General features: G+C 37.6%; 2 protein-coding genes across 3 annotated transcripts in view; both read right to left on the reverse strand.

Moving 5' to 3' along the window:
* Nucleotides 1–4,317: 4,317 nt before the first annotated feature.
* ascl1b (achaete-scute family bHLH transcription factor 1b) lies at nucleotides 4,318–7,571 on the reverse strand. Its single transcript, XM_053617056.1, has 2 exons — nucleotides 5,356–7,571; nucleotides 4,318–4,980 (listed from the first exon to the last, which is right to left on the reverse strand). Exon 1 carries the CDS (start codon nucleotides 5,938–5,940, stop codon nucleotides 5,362–5,364), a length of 579 nt encoding a protein of 192 aa, XP_053473031.1. The 5' UTR covers nucleotides 5,941–7,571; the 3' UTR covers nucleotides 4,318–4,980; nucleotides 5,356–5,361.
* A 623-nt stretch (nucleotides 7,572–8,194) lies between these two features.
* The window catches only part of si:ch211-210p4.6 (malignant fibrous histiocytoma-amplified sequence 1), a 16,962-nt gene continuing 4,927 nt past the window's right edge, over nucleotides 8,195–20,229 (reverse strand). The window contains exons 4-10 of one of the 2 annotated variants that reach the window (XM_053617011.1): nucleotides 19,075–19,261; nucleotides 18,815–18,990; nucleotides 18,222–18,721; nucleotides 17,677–17,825; nucleotides 15,573–15,771; nucleotides 15,221–15,289; nucleotides 8,195–8,491 (exon numbers count right to left, since the gene is read on the reverse strand). In XM_053617011.1, the coding sequence (XP_053472986.1) occupies nucleotides 8,473–8,491; nucleotides 15,221–15,289; nucleotides 15,573–15,771; nucleotides 17,677–17,825; nucleotides 18,222–18,721; nucleotides 18,815–18,990; nucleotides 19,075–19,261 (1,299 nt within the window). In that variant the 3' untranslated portion in view covers nucleotides 8,195–8,472. Of the gene's footprint in view, nucleotides 8,492–13,723; nucleotides 15,126–15,220; nucleotides 15,290–15,572; nucleotides 15,772–17,676; nucleotides 17,826–18,221; nucleotides 18,722–18,814; nucleotides 18,991–19,074; nucleotides 19,262–20,229 lie in introns of those variants that run through there. The other variant, XM_053617010.1, reaches the window with a different exon arrangement.

A 20,229-nucleotide genomic window follows, 5' to 3' on the forward strand; every position in this document is an offset into this window, starting at 1 on the left:
CATTGTTATATATATATATATATATATATATATATATATATATATATATATATATATATATATATATATATTAACTTTTAAATGTTCTCTCTGATAGGAAATGCACTGTTGTAGGTTTGTACATAAAACATATAATAGTTTTTGAAAGTAAAACTTTGTTATTTATTTCGACATATAACTTCTACAGGTTCTCTCTGATGGGGAACTGCTCTTCCAGGTTTCAACATAGAACTTGTATGGGTTTTCTCTGATAGGGACACACTCTGTTATAGGTTTCTACATAGAACATCTAAGAGTTTTCTCTGATAGTAAAAGGGATGGAAAATAGGGAACCTTTTCGATAGGAAAACACAGTTGTAATGACCTACATAGAACCTTTCAATATTTTCACTAAAAAAAAAACCCTCGCTGATAATGAAATACTGTTTAAGGGGGTTTAGAACATTCAAGGTTTTTTTTCTCTGATATGGAGACACTACTATAGGTTTCAAAATAGAACCTTTACATTTGTTTTAATATGGACCCCTCTATTAAAGGGAAACACACTGCTCTGGAGGTAAAGTGTAAAGGTAAAGGTAAAGTGTTTTCTCTGATGGCGAGCCCTCTCTAATGGTGGAACATTCTGTTTCATTTAGAAGAAGAGGAATATTGAGGAATACGTTTTTGATGGTTTTTTTTTTTTTTACTGTTTTTCTTTATTTGAGAAAATAAAAGAAAGAAAACATACATATGTCAGTATATCTTTGTTTTTATATCTTTATATTTCCATACTTTCACTCACATCACATTATTGAACATTGTACTCTTTTCACTCTATTCATTTGACATTAATTGATGAAATGAAAACACTTGTTGGTCATGACCTTGCTGTATTTTAAAGAAAGAGTGTGCATTCTGCATCTCACTTTGTATTGTTGCTTTACTGCCTATAGTATTCTGAATGCCTCACTTTATTTTAGTAAGTTTTACTTTTAAGTTGCTATTGAGCCTTGAACACTAGAGTGTAATGATGAAGGTTAGTTATGTCTGAGGGAGGGGGGAGAGTTGGCCCTGTGCCAAGACCGTCAGCTATTGTGTGTAGAAAGGAGCGTGTGAGGAGGGTGCGTGGGTAATTTAAGACCGCTTTTAGCATGCACAGTCAGTGAGAATAAATCATCTGCTCTGCACACAATCACACAGCATAATCAAAGAGTGTGCATGAGACAGACAGAGAGAAGAAAGAATCAAAAGAGTCGTCTAAAGGCAAATATTGATTGTCATGTGATGCATATCAAGAAGCCTCCTTATCTCCGTGTTTGTGCACAATATGGCTGTATTGCAATGGGCAAATTAAGAAGTATGCTCTGCAATCAATTACAAGCAAATACCTGAGAGATGGACAGATACAGTGCTCTGACAGGTGCTTAAAAATATACAAGAGTGACAGCGATACCAAGTAGTTGATGTGCTGGATGACCAGAAGCCTTCATAAAAAGAAAGAAAAAAGATGCACAGATTTTTAAATTACAAGTCATATAATTCAATACTCTCTTATACAATAGAGATCTCGTTGGTTTTTTCAGAGATTTATTAAAATTCACTCCGGTCTCCATCCATACTGAAACTTTCTATGGTAGAAAAGCACCAGCTCCTGTCTGGCAAGCCACAATTAGTTGTTCTGCCAAAGTAGAATGGCCTCGTATATACACACACACTCAAATAAAGCACTCGGGAGTGGGAGGGGGGGAACAAACAGAGGTACTGCAGAGAGTCTATAAGGAAGGCATGCAGGGAGAGAGAGATTAAAATTTGTTTGAATGAAACCCACGCTCATCTCATTCATTTGGCATCAGGCATAAATCAGGCCTTTGTTTGCTCCTCTGTAAAGTAGTGTCAATCAGCCTGATTGTTTTCATAGGAGCAGCGTTTTTATGAATTTACTCTTTCACAGATTAAAGGGACCCCCTGCTCCAAGTGCTGCAAATAGGCAGTAGAGGCTGAAGTTCTCTTGCCACTTGCACATTAGAGCAACATCAAAGAGCCTGAAACAACCGATCTGATTTGTCTCGAAGACACGGCATGATGAATACGGTGCGGCCATTGGAACAAAAGTGTTTTTGTGTCACTTATGCAAAGACTATTCAGCGTCCAAGCAGTGCTGTAGGATTGGGTAATGATAACAGGGCTATCAAAGTGTTTGCAGCCACAAAAATGCAAATGATTACATTTACATATATATAAGTGTACATACACATATCCATATACTGTAAATATACACGGTATACATATATGCATGTACATACACATACATATGTAAATATATGTGCAAGTAGTTATGTAAAAATTAAGCACAGTTCACAATGTGTACAGAGAAACAAGATAGGACAAAAGTCCTATCTTTTTTTTTGGACAAAAGTCTATTATCACTTCAAAACATCCTATTTCTCTGAAAACTGTTTACTACAATTATTTTTACTACCCTTTTCTACAATTATTAGAGAAGTACACTGTAGTCACTTCCTACCTATACATATACATACACAAATACATATACAGTACTTCTCTCAGAAACGCTTGAACTTGCACAGTTGAATGTACTATAATTACTGAAGTATATTGTTGTTACTTATATTGTTGTTTTATATATACATGCACACACACACACACGCACACACATGCGTGCAAACACATATGTAGACACACACACAAACACATATGTGCACACTTACATACAGTACACCTAAGTAATTACTGTAGATGTAGTAAAAGTTAAGAAAAGTCAACAAATATTCTGGAGAAACAGAATAGCCATGCAACCAAAGCGCAGATTTGAGTTCCAAACATACTGTTTCTGTGTGACTTCCTATGTATACACATACTGCACATACACAAATACATAAATGTATACTTCCCCCAGAAGCACTTTGCTTGCACAGTTGATAAAGGTCTTTTATCCAAAACATATGTATTAAGCTTAATTTTTACTACATCTGTAATTACAGAAGTATACTGTAGTTATATATATATATATATATATATATATATATATATATATATATATATATATATATATATATATATATATATACATACATACATACATACATACATATATACAGTGTAGCTAAGTAATTACTGTGGATGTGATAAATGTTAAGCACAAATATTCTCGAGAAACAGAAAACTTTGGACAAAAGTCCTTTAATAGTTGTGCAAGCAAAGTGCAGATTTTTATCCCAAATATCCTGTTTCTCTGTAAGCTTTGTGTACTTGGCTAAACTTTTACACATCTCCATAAAATATACAGTATATTTATACAGATACATATACCCACAAATCATTTTATATGCCAACACATTAACACCTAGACATGAGATTTCCTGATGACTTTACTGTTACTTTCTTGGTCCTCGATTAATGAAACTATTCTACCATTGTGGCCATTCAGCCAAGACACAACATACATGCAAACAGTGAAAAGGGAGCACTTAAAGCAAACGTGTTGCATGCAACCATATACAGCTCCCTGATGAAGTCCACTTGGAATCCCTCCAAAACAGTTTATCAATATCAGTCTTCTAGTGTTTTCTATTCACTGTCTCTGTCAGCCTTTCCAGACAGATTGGTTACACTATAAAGCTATTCATGTGCTGTAAATCGCTTTGAACTTCAACTTTTTGCTGTCTATTTAAAAATTAACCGGCGAGGCAGAGTATCTCAAGGTCGTGCCAATTCTTCCCGTTCCCAGTCAGCTCTCACTTTTCTGGGACGTAATAAATTGTGCCATCAATTAAACCATGCTGACACGATGCAGAGTGTCTCCTTTTGAAATGTCAGGCAATGCGAGACCAGCATGAATGATTTTCACAAATGGCCACTGAAAGTGATTTGAGGAGCTGATAAACTCATCCCCCCATGGCACACAGTCTTATTTCAATGCAGCTTTTAGACTCATGCTACAGAGCACTGATAGCTTAGTTGATTTATTGAATGCTGGGTATTAGATTTGGCTTTCAGATAAGTTTAATGCACTGAAACTGAAATATGTTGACTTTATTTCAATGCAAAAAAAAAAAAAAATTGTGTCCAGTTCCAACATATAAATAAATGCTTTTTGAGCATTATAGATTAAATCACAATTTGCTCATTCAGAGCTTTATTACAAAATTTTAACAATATAATCATAGTTTTGTCTCAGTGCTGCTTATCAGCTCAGCAACTCTTCAACTTATTTTCCACCAAAGGTTTTATCCAAGGTTCCATGTTTGTGCATTAAGTCTGAGGTTTGTGATTCGTAAATGATCATTTAACCTCATTTATGTTTTCTGATATTCACAGGCTATATTTCTAACGGAATAGTTTCAAATATACAGTGAATCAGTAACACAACCATTTCTGAATAAATAGCATCTTTATTTTTTACATAAAATAAGCATTCTCTATATAAAACAACACAGGTTTGTATAAAAAGTCACAAGTGCACACTTTTATATAAAAGCCATTAATCAAATATGAAAGAAACCCCCACTGCTTGTGTAATGTGAATGCAATATCTATTATAATTCACTTTTTTGCCTGCACAAATGCAGATTTAGTATTTACAAACGTACAGTTCTACCAGCACCAAAAAAAAAAGCGGTCTTATTTTTTTTTTTAATGGCTACAACGCAGCAGTGCGCCTTCTTTATTTATTTTTCCCTCAGGTCTCTGCACTCAGTTGGCCAAAAATATATATATAATAGAGGTTGGAAGTCTCTGAGTAAAGATCAATATTCGCCACGCATATTCTCCAGATGTTCTGGTAATCACACTAGGAGATGTCTGGGCTTTTGGGCTTGAGGTCGCGTGGCTAAAGAGCACAAGTGGAAGTTACTTTTGCGTTGCGCGCGCCGCCCGGAACTTTCCTCGCGCGTGTGTCGCGTTTTGATTTAACGCGCGATCCGGAAGTGAACATCGGCGAAACCGCTGTTCTTTTCAGCACCACCACAGGAACAAACACACCTGGAGCAGAAATAAAGGTTGAATTAGTGTCGTGGAGTACACAGTGCTTTAAAATAGACATGCATAATTGTAAGGTCAGCGTTGAAATTGTGTTGGGTGGACAACATTTAGGTGTATTTATAAATGTAACCTTCATCAACACTATTGCTTAATCATGCAGTGAAAACAGAATCATTCTCAATAAGTAATTAAATTCCCTGCTGTTGATAGGACATAACGCATCTTCACCATTACTTGTATACTATCTGCACTCGCTTAAAGTTTTTGAAGAAATTCTGAATATTTGTTTTGCCTGGAAACTGTTAAACCTCTCTCGCGGTCATGCACAGGTTCAGCTGTTTAAACCCGCAGTTTGAACAGGGCTCGCTTATTCACCTGTGACTAGAACCCGTTGAACCATGCGGCGAAGTCCAGCAGCTCCTGGTCTTCCGAGTTTAGATGCTCGTATCCGCTCTCGTCAGAGGAGCAGGCGGAGCGGGGGGACTCTGGACCAGCAGAGCACGCGCTCGAGACCGTGGGAGACGGGACTCCGCACCGGAACGCAGCGGACACGGCGTCGTGCTCGTCCAAAAGTCGCTGGAGCGCGCGGATGTACTCCACAGCCGAGCGCAGCGTCTCCACTTTGCTCATCTTCTTGTTGGCCGCGCCGTTGGGCACGTGCTGGCGGAGAGTCTGGAAGCCCATGTTGACCTGTTTCACCCTGTTCCTCTCTCGCTCGTTTCGCCTCGCCACAGCCACTGGCTGCTGCTGAGCGACGCCGAGCCCAAGAGCTCCGAAGCTCAGCCTGCGCGTGCACCTCAGGCGCTCCGGGCTGCTGCAACCCTGCCTTTTCAGCAGCGCGCGCTCCGGGCTGCGCGGACTTGTCGCTTTCTGTAGAGGAGCAAAGCTGTCCGAAATCTGTAAACGGTACGCGCAAGGACTTATTTGTGTCTTTGTGATCTCCATTTCCGTAAAATACATGAAACCACAGCAACAAGAAAAAGAAAACAATTAAAAAAAAAAAAATATGCAGCGACAAAGTTGCGTGGGACGCGAGAGTGAAGAACAAACGTGTCTATACACCGCTCTCGTGCCTTTCGCGTGGCTCGCTCAACCGGAACGCGAGTGGAATTTTGTTGGATGTTGGTGGCACCTGTTCAACAACCGATGTGAAAGTGACGGGCGACACGCGGTCCCTTTTCAACATGCACACAGACACATACACCCCTCGCACCCCCCTCCGCCTCCCGCCCCGGGAGCTGCACGCTCCACCGAGAAAACTCCGCCCTCCACTCAACGGCTCCCCCAGCACTGGCTTCGCGAGCCGGGCGCGTGGCTTTGACGATTTCAAAAGAATCTATTGGGCGCCACACGCACGAGCCGTCCAAATAGGGAACGCGTCACACTGTTGTCGGAAGTGAATTCCTCATATTGTAGCCAAACTTGTAATGTTTTAAGATACGGTTTTGCCCTCGATTGCCAGTTTAGACCTTTAAATTGCATCATTTGTGATATTATGAACCTCTACACTTAGATACCAAACTTTTCCTTGTTGCTCGGTTGATGCCATCATGTCCTGTGCCTTTATCATGGAGCCTTTAAAAAAAAAAAAAAAAATGTCATTAAAGGTGCACAATTGGACCTCAAGGACCACTACAGTCAAAAACTGGTGGCTTATTTTTTTACACCTCTGGGTTTCTGGGTTTAGCTTGTTGGGTCTATGTGACCCAAAATTAGTAATTTATAATGGGCAACTCAGAAGGCTGGGTTTTCTGGAATCTTCCATTGTGATTGTGGAGACAGCGACAACAAGGAAAAGTCTTTAATAAAAAAAGAAAAGAAAAGAAATCATCTGTAACTGCAAGAAATGTACGTTTTGTTCACATTTAACTTACAGTACTTAAACTAGTTCAACATTTCAACATTCTGCTTCTGCATAGGAAAGAACATGTTTAGTTTGGCCTAATAGCCAGTGTTAGCCTGCTGACAAGAAGTATGCCAGATAAAAAAAAAATGGCACAAGTTGGCTTCTTGTAATAAATAAGAAATGTAAGGACATTTTAAAGAATAGCTAAAAATTATATTTACAGTTATAAGAGTACTTTAAATAAATTTTGGGCTGCTACATACCTATTCATGTTACTTCTATGACCTTGTGTTTCCTCTGTAACATTGTCTTGGATTATCAGCTAGCAGTCAGGTTCCTTCAGATCTTGCTTTTCATATCCGTTGCTCATGATTTCTAACTGTATGTGGATATGATATAAAGTTATCATGATTTAGTTAAGTAAGGCTGCTTTTCAGGTGTTTTTGGAGAGAAAAAGCACTGCCTGAAGATTCGTTTGTGCTGATATGGACAAAGAAGGAATTCACCATGCACACACTGTAACCATAAAATCTTGAATGTCTGTCTACAGCTCAGTAATGTAGTCATTTTTACCCACAAGTTGGGTCAACCTCCTAACCCACCCTCACTGCTTTACTCCATTTCGTCTATTCACTGGTTTTCAAAATTGACCCAAATTGGGTTATTTTAAAACCAGTCATTTTTAGACTGTACTCTAAAAGCTAATTCAAGGTACACCACATGCACTTCACTAAAGAAAAGATACATACTAAAGGTACAAAAACACGCATCCTTCATGGCACCACCAGTGACAGGAAAAGTATTGTTTGGTATAATGCATATTTGATTCCATATTGTCCAATGACCATATTCTAAGTTAAATACATAACTGATCATCTTTAGGTTGCCAGTAGACTAAGGCCAGGGGCACCATAAAGGGGCTTACAATGTGGAGGATTACAATGCCCATGAAGAGAAAGATAGCACCTTTTGGGGTTTACAGTAAGATTGTTAATTTTTAAGCAGAAACACGTTATTCATTCAACACTAATCAAAGATTAATTTTAGATAAAGTGACAACAGCAATACAGCTAACATTCTGTGACATCCATCCCAAACCCCAACCCCCATGTGGGTCCTTCCATTTTAGCCCAGTTACGGTCTATCAGAAGATGAAGATGCTGCCAAATTATCTCTCTCGCTCTCTCTCTCACTCTCTCTCTGGAGCAACATATCGTTCGCCGTGCTATTTGCTGTTCTTTTTTCCTGGTGCTATTGACAGCCTATATACATTTATATATATATATATAGGCTGTCAATAGCACCAGGAAAAAAGAACAGCAAATAGCACGGGAACGGTATGTTCCTCCATTTTTGTCAGAGGTATTAGTGGATTATCAAGACATACTGGGGTAAAATTGGTCAGATTGTGGGTAAAATCAGTCAGATGGTCAGATGTGATGGAGTGTACTGATGTCGCCATTGCGTGAAAAAATTAACAAAAAGGTTCAAGTACAGGGCGCACAGTGGCTTAGTGGTTAGCACGTTCGCCTCACACCGCCAGATTTGGGGGTTCAATTTCCACCGCTGCTCTGTGTGTGCGGAGTTTGCGTGTTCTCCCCATGCTGTTGGGGTTTCCTCCGGGTACTCCCATTTCCTCCCCCAGTTCAAAGACATGCATGGACCCTGAAAAGGATAAAGCGGTATAGAAGATGGATGGATGGATGGATGGTTCAAGTACAAAAAGGACGATTACAGTTATGCACAATATAAGAAATTACTAAATGAAGCAAAGAGCTTCTATGATTATGGAAGCCAAAAAATCCTTTTATTTTATTTATTTATTTATTTTTTTAAGAAAAAAGCAATTGAATATAATGATGGGCCTAAAAAGTTTTGGAAGACACTAAAGGGGTTAGGATACAGTTAGCAGTCAATAACTAAAACTACAAAAGTTGGTTTAGATATTCATGGTAAGATTACTTCTGATAAAAAAGTAGGTGGCTGAATATTTAAATACTTATTTTACAACAGTTGCTACCAATTTAGTTGAACAACTTTCTAGACATTCAAGTATTTATAATGAACAGCAAGTACAAACTTATTATGATCATCATGGTATCTACTCTGGATATAATGACTACTCTTACTCACAAAGTAAGTACTTAATGAGGCCAAGATCTGTAAGATGTTAAGTGAACCTTAGATGTCTGTTTAGATATTATTCTTGTTAGCTTTCTAAGAGACTTTGCAAATGTCATTGCTCCTTGTGTTACACATATTATTTATTTATCCATCAACCCCCTTCAAATGATTCAGAATGCAGCAGCACGCCTCATCTTCAACCAGGCCCATGTTACACCCCCCTTCATCTCCCTCCACTGGCTTCCTGTAGCTGCCCGCATCAAATTCAACGCCTTGATGCTCACCTACAAGACCTTGTCCCGAACAGCACCCACCTACCTCAACTCTCTCCTGAAGGCTTACATTCCCTCATGCAATCTGCGATCAATCAACGACCGACGCTTAGTAGTACCTACTCAGCATGGCTCAAGGTCCCTTTCAAGAACATTCAAACTAACTTCAGTGGTGGAATACACCTAACCAACCCATAAAATAAATAAATAAATAAATAAATCTACTCTGGCACTTACACCTCTACTCTGTGCACTTTGCTTCTTCTGGAACTCAATTAATGGATCTTGTATGGTAGCACTACTTGTATTGTTCTCTGCTTGATATATCGCTTTGCTTGTATTTTCTCATTTGTAAGTCGCTTTGGATAAAAGCGTCTGCTGAATGAATAAATGTAAAATGTAAATGTAAAACAAGGAAAGGATAATGGACAGTGGCATTTGAGACTGCAAGACTTTTTTAAAATAAAAGGCAGTAAGATAGAAGGCCAGAATTACTTCCGTGCATTTTGTCCAGGGTTATTTATGAACAGATTGAGGAATACATTTCAAGGAATAGTATACTGTATGAGCTTCAGTCTGGATACAGAAGATACCACTCCATGGAAACTTGTTCTCTGTTGTATTTCACAGATCTTATAAGAAGGAAAATAGATATTGGGCATTTCTGTGGCATGGCCATAGCATTTTGCTGTATAAATTACAAGTGTTAGGCTTTAGTGAGATGGCCAATGAGTGGCTTAAATCTTATCTCACTGGATGATCTCAAAGCGTAGACAAAAATGGGACATGCAGAAGTCATAAGTATGTTGTGGAGTTCCACAAGGAAATATTCATGTTCTATTAATTTTCTTGTTTTATAATAATGATTTTAAAGCAACTTGCTCATGAGATCTTTTTCTATATGCTGATGCTGCTGCATTAGCTTAAGTAAGAAAATTGATTGAGTCGCGAGCTTCAAAAAGATTCAATTTGGTTGTCGACAATAAATTGTCCCTTAATTTAGGGTTAACTACAGTAAGGGTCAAAGAACTCACTGGATTGACAGTCAAGGTAGGACAGGTTCTAACTTTTATTAAATGAACGATAAATTATTAATAAATTATTTAGGTTCTCTCATATAATAATTTATCTGGGGAGGTAATGTCCCGTAAAGCATTACTTTAAAATGCTTTTAAAAGAAATTAAAAATTTAAACTTTAAAATTGCCCAAATAAACAAATTTCTAGCTAGGAAAGCTGCATTACTAGATGTGTCAGCTTTAAAAACTTTGGCTGGGGCATTAATTCAAGGCCATTTTGTTACTGCAGCCAATTTCTGGTAAAGCAGTTCTGCTCAGTCCAATAATAAGAGACTTCAGATAGCCCAAAACAAGCTGATTAGTGGAGTATTTAAAAATTAAACAATAAAATAAAATACTGGATGCATTTGAAAGTAAACATTGACAAAAACTCAACTTTCTTCCTCTAGAGAAAAGTTTACATAAAAAGAAGTTGAGAATTAATCATAAACTTCTTAATAAATTAATTCCCAAATATCTACGTAATTATTTTAACCTATAGGAATTAATTTGTTAAGAGACCTTTACAACTATTTAAGCAGATGGAGTATAATAAATATTCTGCCTTTTATATTCAATAGTTTAGTGGGTAAAATAATTAATTTAATATACAGCAACTGTTACGTGGAATAAACTTCCTGTTTCTCTTACAAGTGGAGTTACAAGTGGAGATAGCTTTAAGTATGCATTGAAGAAATGGTAAATAACTTGTGATATTGTGAAGTTTTTTTTTGTTTTATTGCAATTTCTCATACACTCTCTTGCCTGCTTGACTACTACAATCTGACATCTGACATTTTCTAGAGGACCGCAATGGAAATATGCCTTTGGGCTTTTAATTGTCTGTCTGTCTGTCTGTCTGTCTGTCTATCTATTTATCTATCTACCTACCTACCTACACACCTGTCTGTCTGACTGTCTGTCTGTCTATCCATCCATCCATCCATCTGTTTATCCACTTTATCCTGGTCAGGATTGCCTATCCCGGGAACACTTTGCACAAGTCAGGAGAATTCCCTGTGCATTCACACACACATTCACCATTTGGGGCAACTTAGTGCAGCCAATCCACCTATCTGCATGTATTCGGGAGGTTGGATGAAACCAGAGAACCCAAGAGGAAACCCACATGAACATTGGGAGACTGAGCAAAATTCTGCAAAGACAGTAACCCAGACTCAGGATTGAGCCCAGGACCCTAGAGCTGTAAACTGGCAACTCTATCCACTGCACCACTGCACCACCATGCTGCCTGCTATAGTAACTGCAGTTATTGAATGGAAATGATGTGATGGAGCTGTCTAAATGAAACAAAACCCCAAACATTTGTGTTTTCAAGTTTGAAAATAGTTGAGTTAAAATGTCATATTTTCTCTCAATCACAATATACTAAGGACAGTCTCTAGCCTTTCCTTCTATCTTTCGGCCTACGTATGAAAAGTATTAATCTTTAATGTTTGGATTTCTTTATATGTGTGGATTTCTTGAGTTAATACCAAAGTCTGGTGAAAATTTCATGTGAATAGCCTCATTGGAAATATATTTACTGAAAAAAATGTTGACACGTCCAATACTTATTTCTCCCACTGTGACTATGCAGCTGTGCTAATCATGATAAAAGCTGAAAAATCGCTGAGAACTTGTTATGAATTATTAACAGGACAGTGGAGTCACTCTGGACTTAATCATCATGAGTCGAATTTAACTTATTTCTAGTCCAATAACTTGCCTATCACGCTGCTGAATGGCCAAGTGGGTAAAAGCTAAATGCTAAAATGCTAACATGAGCCAGCCTATATACAGAGCTCCATTGCTAGCGAACGTAACAAGCAGAGTACTACAGTAACATGATTAGATGATGTCACTCAGGATAAGTGAAATGTTATGGTTATTAATTACCAAATACAATAAATCAGCACCTGCCAAGAGGTGATGCTTATCTAAGAGCTAGATTTCAGAAATCCAAGCACAGCCATCCTATATTTAAACTGATAATGGTAATGAGTCTTTATTGGTCAAATATACATATGCACAGTGAAATTCTTTTCTTCGCATACCCCAGCATGTCAGGAAGATGGGGACAGAGCGCAGGGTCAGCCATGATACACTGCCCCTGAAGCAGAGAGGGTTAAGGGCCTTGCTCAAGGGCCCAACAATGGCAGCTTGGCAGTGCTGGGGTTTGAACTCCAGACCATCCGATCAGTAACCCAGAGCCTTAATGCTAAACCACCACTGCCAAAAACTAGCCTATAGCCACACTGTTGTTAAAAGCTGGTGAAATTGTTTTATTTTTGAAAGAACACCACAGATATGCACCAGCATTGTCCAGTACTGAGGCAAGAAACAGACAGGTGGATAAAAAAAATAGCTTAGTTAGTTGGAGGAAGCTTTTGGCTTTATCAACTTGTTCATTTTAATGATCGTTTTAGCCGACTTTGGAACTCTATGTCCAGGTAAAATGATGCATCAAGTGCTTATACCGAGCTCATTATGTTTCAGTCGATCATTTTCCCCAGATCAAAGAAAGATTTTGTTTATTCAATTACTTTTTGGGGAGAATTTATAAATGTATTCATTTTTAAGATATGGTGAACCTGTAATACATTTTCTTTACAATATTGAAACTCTGTTTGTAGAATTTTTTATTTGTTTAGTTTTATACACACAAAATGCATGGGGGGGGGGGGGGGGGTTTAGAAAATTGTGAGCATGGGTTGGAATGGGGGGGCAGGCCCAAGGAGTCTAAAAACAAAAATTCATTCAAATATTGAACCTACCTACTGAACTAATATCTAATCCTGAAAAAAAACTCACTAATCTTAACTCATGCACCTTTATGTCTTAACACCCTATATAGATGGCAAATGATTCCAGCTAAATATGATCAGTTATGGCAACAGCAAGTGCTACAGGGGACCCCAAGTGGCCCATGTCTAAGCAGGTTTGCACAGGGCCAAAATAAGTGGACTTAATGCAACCAACTAATATGAATGCCTGTGTAGCAGTTCAATTTTGCACCAAAACCGTCATTCTGCATAAAACATAAGAAATCATGTACTACAGAATAGCGAATAAATCGCTCCTCAATAGATATTGTTATACACAGCTGAATTATTCTTTCTTCTTTATTAAATAAATATAGGTAAACACACTTCCAAAAGAAGAAATGTAATACAAACACCCAAGACTTTAATCAAGCAAACAGCACCCTCTACTGACTGGATATTCTCTTAGCAAATGCTTAAAGGCTTCTTCAATCCCACATAGGAAAAATTTCACAAGTTACATTTGTTTTTCTATAACAATAACATTCATGAATTCTATTGTGTGTGTGTGTGTGTGTGTGTGTGTGTGTGTGTGTATATATATATATATATATATATATATATATATATATATATATATATATATATATATATATATATATATATATATAACCTTTGTTCAAAAAATTCACAAAAGTACTCTGCTATCATGAATATGAAATGATTGCAAACACAACAACGGTTTATCCAAAATATAGGTATACAACAATTATTGGCACCCATTTAGTCAATATTTTGTGCTACCTCCCTTTGCCAACATAACAGCTCTGAGCCAAGATAAAAGCTCTATTTTGGTTTTATAGACCATAGAACCTGATCCCATTTAAGTAGTTCCAGTAGTATCTGGCAAACTGAAAATGCAGATACTTGTTTCTTGAAACCCTTCCAAACAACTTGTGGTGATGTAGGTGACTTTGGATTGTAGTTTTGGAGACTTTCTGACCCCAAGATGCAACTAACTTCTGCAATTCTCCAGCTGTGATCCTTGGAGATTTTTTGGCCACTCGAACCATCCTCTTCACAGTGCGTTGAGACAATATAGACACATGTCCAATTCCAGGTTGATTCAGAACATTTCCAGTTGACTGGAACTTCTTATTGTCCTGATGGTGGAAATGGGCATTTTCAATGCTTGTGCTATTTTCTTATAGACACTTCCCATTTTGTGAAGCTCAACAACCTTTTGCCGCACATCACAGCTATATTCCTTGATCTTACCCATTGTTATGAATGACTAAGGGAATTTGGCCTATGTGTAACCTCATATTTATACCCCTGTGAAACAGGAAGTCATGGTTGAACAAGTTCCTGTTCCTAGTCACCCAGATGTATTACAAAAAAAATAAAATAAATAAATATCAATGGGAATATACTTCAAATACATTTTTCTCATATGAATTCATAGGGGTGCCAATAATTGTTGCATATTAAAGATGTACATATATATTTTTTTTTTGCATAAACCCGTGTTATGTTTGCAATTGTTTGATATCCATGAGAGCAGATTATTTTTGTGAATATTTTTTGTGAATCTTTTGTGAACAAAAGATCAAAACAATTGAACAATAAAGACAATGTTTCACAGCCTTCTTTGCTCATATTTAACAAGGGTGCAAATATTAGTGGAAGGTATATATATATATATGGCGGTTTGATTCCCAGCCCACATGACTCCACATGAGCTGCCATGGGGTTCAGTGTCTTTGGGCAAGACACTGAACCCCATGGCAGCTCTGCAACCATTGGTGTGTGAGTGTGTGTGTGAATGAGATACAGTGTAAAGCGCTTTGTAGAACTGCTAAGGTACTATATAAGTACAGACCAGACTTGGGCATGTGGAGTCATGTGGGCCGGGAATCGAACCGCCAACCCTCACACATATATATAAAGATTGCTTTCATTGTACTTATTATTAATTATGATATTTTTTTTCCAGAAGAGAGTGACAACAGCTGGGTTTGAGGCAGGTGCCATTTCTCAGATGTCAGTTCTTTAGAACTTAGTCAGTTCCTACACAGCTTCTGTAAAAAGCCAAGATTTGGGAATTTAAAAAGGAGAGTAGGCAGTTTTTTGAAAGAATTTAAACAAATCAAAACATCTCAATAATAAAGATTACCTAGCAGGAAACAGCAGTTCAGTTCTGCGAGTGTGTCCTTCACGACAAGTCATTTTTTCCTCTGGATCCCTGTTAAAATGAACAAAGAAGATAAGCATTGTGATGCCTTTAAAACACACCAAGAAATTCACAGATGATTAAGACAGTATGTTTAAGTGTAGTGGGTTTTTTTTTTTTATGTTATCATCATCAGCTGTGCTAGTGAATGGAAGATAACGATTTACAATCCTAAAGAGCCAGTGTTGGGCCATGAATCATGACCCTTAACAGCTCCACTTTGTACTCACTTATAAGTCACTGAAAATAAGAGCAACTATCAAGTGAAAAGTAAATGCACAGAACCATAACATACATGTTAAATTTTTCACATGCGTAAGGCTCAATCCAGTCTTGCCAGTCCGCCCATTCGAAGTAAGCTTTGCAGCCTTTGTGTTTACATGGGCTGTGCACGTACTGGCACACGCCTCTCCACTGCTGCGTGAGGTGCGCCAGCCGCATCATCACCACCTTTATCATGTCCCAAGCCTTTTGGATATCTACTGAGGTGGACACTGAAATACATCAAAGAACAAGCAATAGAAACATCAGTGTGAGACAAGGAACAATCAAGACCTTAAAATGAATAGTTCAGAGGGAAAATCATATTTACAAAAATCTCCCACTTTACACAAAGGTAGCTGATCAGACAAGAATTAGTTCCAAAATTTGCTTTAATCTTTTATTAAAACTATGTGATTAATGTATTAGTCAACAGAAAGCTATGAGCACCAGTTACTGTAACATGCTAAAATCATCACACACTGGCCTGAATCCACATTGTGTTAAGTAAACTAAAATAGACCTGCCAGTGTGGTGTCTGTATAGAACCAGTATGAGATGCTATTTTAAAAAAGCTGTTTTGAATATATTTATTCATCCTACTATTTTATTAGATCGTCTGTGCACAAAATATCATTCAAATGAAGGGTGTGATGATTAATACAATACTAATTACATCAAACAAACTTTTTTATTTTACATTTTCGTTTCAGGCAAGTAAAATATTTTGAGCGAATTAAATGTCTTCCCTATCCTTTGCTTCCTTAAGCATAAAATGGAAGAAAAAAAAAATAACATACAGTGCTGTGAAAAAGTATTTGCCTCCATCCTGATTTCTTCTGTTTTTGTGTGTCTCTCATACTAAATTGTTTCAGAAATGAAAACAAATTCAATATAAAACAAAGGAAAATACCGTTTATAAATGATAATGTTATTTATTGAAGCAAAAAAGTTATCCAATACCAACTGGGCCTGTGTGAAAATGTATTTGCCCTCATAATTACAAATTCCCCAAATCTATGAAACAGCATTCATGAATGGGTTCAGCTGGACTAGACGCAACCAGATTACTGCAAACCCTGTTCAATCAAATCAACACTTAAATAGAATTTTTTCAACAGCATGACGTTGGTTAAATGGTCTTACTCAGTAACACACTATGCCAAAGTTGAAAGAATTTCCAGAAATAATGAGGAAGAAGGTGATTGAAATACATCAGACTGGGAAGGGTTACAAAGTTACTTCAAAGGCTCTGGGACTCCAAAGAACCACAGTGAGAGGCATTATATCCAAATGGAAAAACTTGGCACAGTAGTGAACCTTCCCAGAAGTGGCCGACCTTCCAAAATTCCTCCAAGAGCACAGCAACTCATCCAGCAAGCAACAAAAGAAATGTCATCCATGTAAGAGTGGCGAGGTGAAAACCACTGCTAACCCAGAAGAACTTTAAGGCTCATCTGGATTTTGTCAAAACTTTTTGGGAGAATGTTCTGTGGACTGATGAGTTGAAAGTGGAACTGTTTGGAAGACAGGGGTCCCATTACATCTGGAATAAACCAAACACAGAATTCCATAAAAAGAACCTCATACCTACAGTGAAGCATGCTGGTGGAAGTGTGATGGTGTGGGGATGCTTTGCTGCTTCAGGGCCTGGACAACTTCCAATAATTGAGGCAAACATGAATTCTGCTCTCTACCAGAAAACCCTAACTCTAAGGAGAATGTCTGGTCTTCAGTCTGTAAATTGAAACTCAAGCGCAACTGGATTATTCAGCAAGACAATAATCCAAAGCACAGGAGTAAATCCTAGTCCTGGAAGCAAGTGAAAAACTGATCTCCAGTTATCTGAAGCATTTGGTTGCAGTCATTGCTGCTAAAGGTGGCACGAACAGATTTTATGTTTAAGGGGGCAATTAGTTTTTCACACTGGCTATAGGTGTTGGATAACTTTTTATGCTTCAATTAAAAAAAAACATATATATATATATATATATATATATATATATATATATATATATATACTGTATTGTGTGTTTACTCAGGTTGCTTTTGTTTTATTTCATTTGAAGATCTAAAACTATTTAGTATATCAGGATGGTAGCAAATACTTTTTCACAGCACGGTAAACCATGGCTTACTATCGCTGTGTTTGCCCCGGATCTCAGTGAACTGATCCCCAGTGCTAGCTTGCTCTCTGACCAGGAGACGTCTGTTTCCACAGGTGAAAAGACACTGCTCTTTCCCGATCCAGTAGGTGGAGTAAATCGAGCATATCCTGATTACCAGCCTATAAGGAACAGAAATAACACATACAATCTTGTAAAACCCTGTTCCCCTCAAATAACTCCAGAAAAGGTGGATTATGTCATATCATAAAGGTCTGGGTTATTTAACTCTCAGCATTTGTTGTTAATAATACAGGAACTTTATGAAGTAGACAGAATTTTGAACATTAGCATTAGGGAGAACAACAGGACAAAATATTTTTCAGTGAAGGATACAACAACCAATTAAAATGGGTTGACATCTTATAACTGGATTAAACTGTTATGTGGAGTGTGCAGGATTGGGGAATAACTACAAAGTGGAATAACTACTACTAGGGAATAACTACAAAGGATTGGTGAATAACTACAGACATCATTATGAATGGCCTATAATATATAATAATATTACATATTACCTATGGAAGAATCCATGAGGTATTTCAGGGAGGAAGTAAACTTGGACAATGATGTCTTCCAGGTTGTCCTGTCCCCACATCTTCATTACATCCTGATTGTCTCTCTGAAGGAAACTTGGGAATAGACAGGCTCCATTTGGTTCATACACACCAGGGTTTGAAGGCTCCCATTTTTTGTTTGGACAAAACTCTGGGGCTGTAGGATTGAGTGGAGCACTTTCTTTGGTTGGTAGACAAACATCAAAGTGCTGCAGCAGCCTCATAAGATTCCCGGCCTTCTTCTTGGTCCCAACTATCTCCTCAATCAGCTCTTCATCATTAACACCTGACAGGCTGAGTTCTGCATGCACCAAGATTCTTATAGCCACATTGCTCAGAATAGCTCTTTTCGCAAAGTCCTCAATCCATGTGTCTCTGTGCTTCTCAAGAGAGTTCTCTCTCATCAGATCTCTCCTGGAAATCTTTTTCAGCATACTGGCCAAATCATGTCTGACAATGGCCTGTATCAAAATAAAATGTATCAATTTAGAGCTAGATCTGCAAATATAAGGAATCAGATTTTCTGGGGGTTACTAGGGTTTTTCATAACAAACCTTGAACAATGAGATAAGGAATGATGGCTTAAGGAACACCATGTCATTCAAGTCTCTGTACCACAAAATAATTCCAGTTCTGTGCAGGTACTCAAGAATACCCGTCAGCTTATCAAGGTCTAATTCATTGTGAGTAGTTTTCAGGTGTGCCAGGATGTCCCCGTGAGTCACTATTCCTATTGAAATGTGCATAATATCAAGAGTGAGTATATAACTAGCACATTAATCTTAGTGCATCTAATGAAACTGAAGACACTCACCATGTTGAGGTATGTTGCCACTATCCAAGTGGGCCTGAATAGCATTTTCCACATCCTGGTAGCATTGTGGTAGTGTTTGTTCCATGAAAGGAAATGTGTCTGTATCTAAGACCACTTTGTTGATATAGAGTTGTAACCTATTGATGTCCTCAGAGTTTTTGCAGTCAATGGCAATAAATTCAAGGACCTATGTATGCAGAAGAGATGTGTATTACAAAAAAATCGCTACGTATATATATTAGTTTTTTATATTAGTTTTCAGAGTGGACTGTATGTGTATATATATATATATATATATATATATATATATATATATATATATATATATATATATATATATATATATATACACATACACATACAGTCCACTCTGAAAACTAATGGAATGGCAAGGCCAATTACACATAAGACATTTGGTTTTGAGATCTAAAGATGATATGAGGGTTTTCAGTTTTAATTTCCTTGTATTTATATGTAGATGTGTTAAATGACAAAGAACATAGCACATTTTGTATCAGACCACCCAATTTGTAGTTTAGCAAAAATACTGAAACATGTGAATGATACATGTTTATTGTTACCCAGGTGTGTCCTGTTAGATTCATTGTTTAAACAATATATAATTCTGAACATCTACTCTTGGTTTTAGCCTTCAGTTTCACCTGTGAAGGCGTATGTTGTTAAAAAGGATAAGTAAACATGAAGATCATAGAGCTGACTATGGGAGAAAAGCAATCCATTTTGAAGCTGAGAAAAGAGGGAAAATCAATCAGAGGCATTGCACAAACATTGGGCATAGCCAATACAACAATTTGGAATGTCCTGAAACAGAAAGAATCCACTGGTGTACTGAACAGCACACACTGAATGGGTCAGGCAAGGAAAACAACAACAGCTATGGCAGAAACATTGTGAGAGTTGTGAAGAAAAACCCAAAAACAACAGTCAGTGACCACCAACAACCTCCATAGAGCAGGGGTGAAGGTCTCACAATCGATCATTTGAAGAAGATTTATAGAGGCCATACCACAAGATGCAAACCACTCATCAGCAGTAAGAATGGGAAAGCCAGATTGGAATTCACAAAGAAATACAGAGATGAGCCTGAAAAGTTCTGGTTCGGGAACCAAGATTAACCACTACCAAAGTGATGGG

Source organism: Ictalurus furcatus, chromosome 27 (assembly GCF_023375685.1).
Source record: "Ictalurus furcatus strain D&B chromosome 27, Billie_1.0, whole genome shotgun sequence".
Classification (NCBI taxonomy): Eukaryota; Metazoa; Chordata; class Actinopteri; order Siluriformes; family Ictaluridae; genus Ictalurus; species Ictalurus furcatus.

Excerpts from the sequence above, each read along its gene's own strand:
- ascl1b (XM_053617056.1), bottom strand. The coding sequence starts at position 5,940 with ATGTATTTTACGGAAATGGAGATCACAAAGACACAAATAAGTCCTTGC.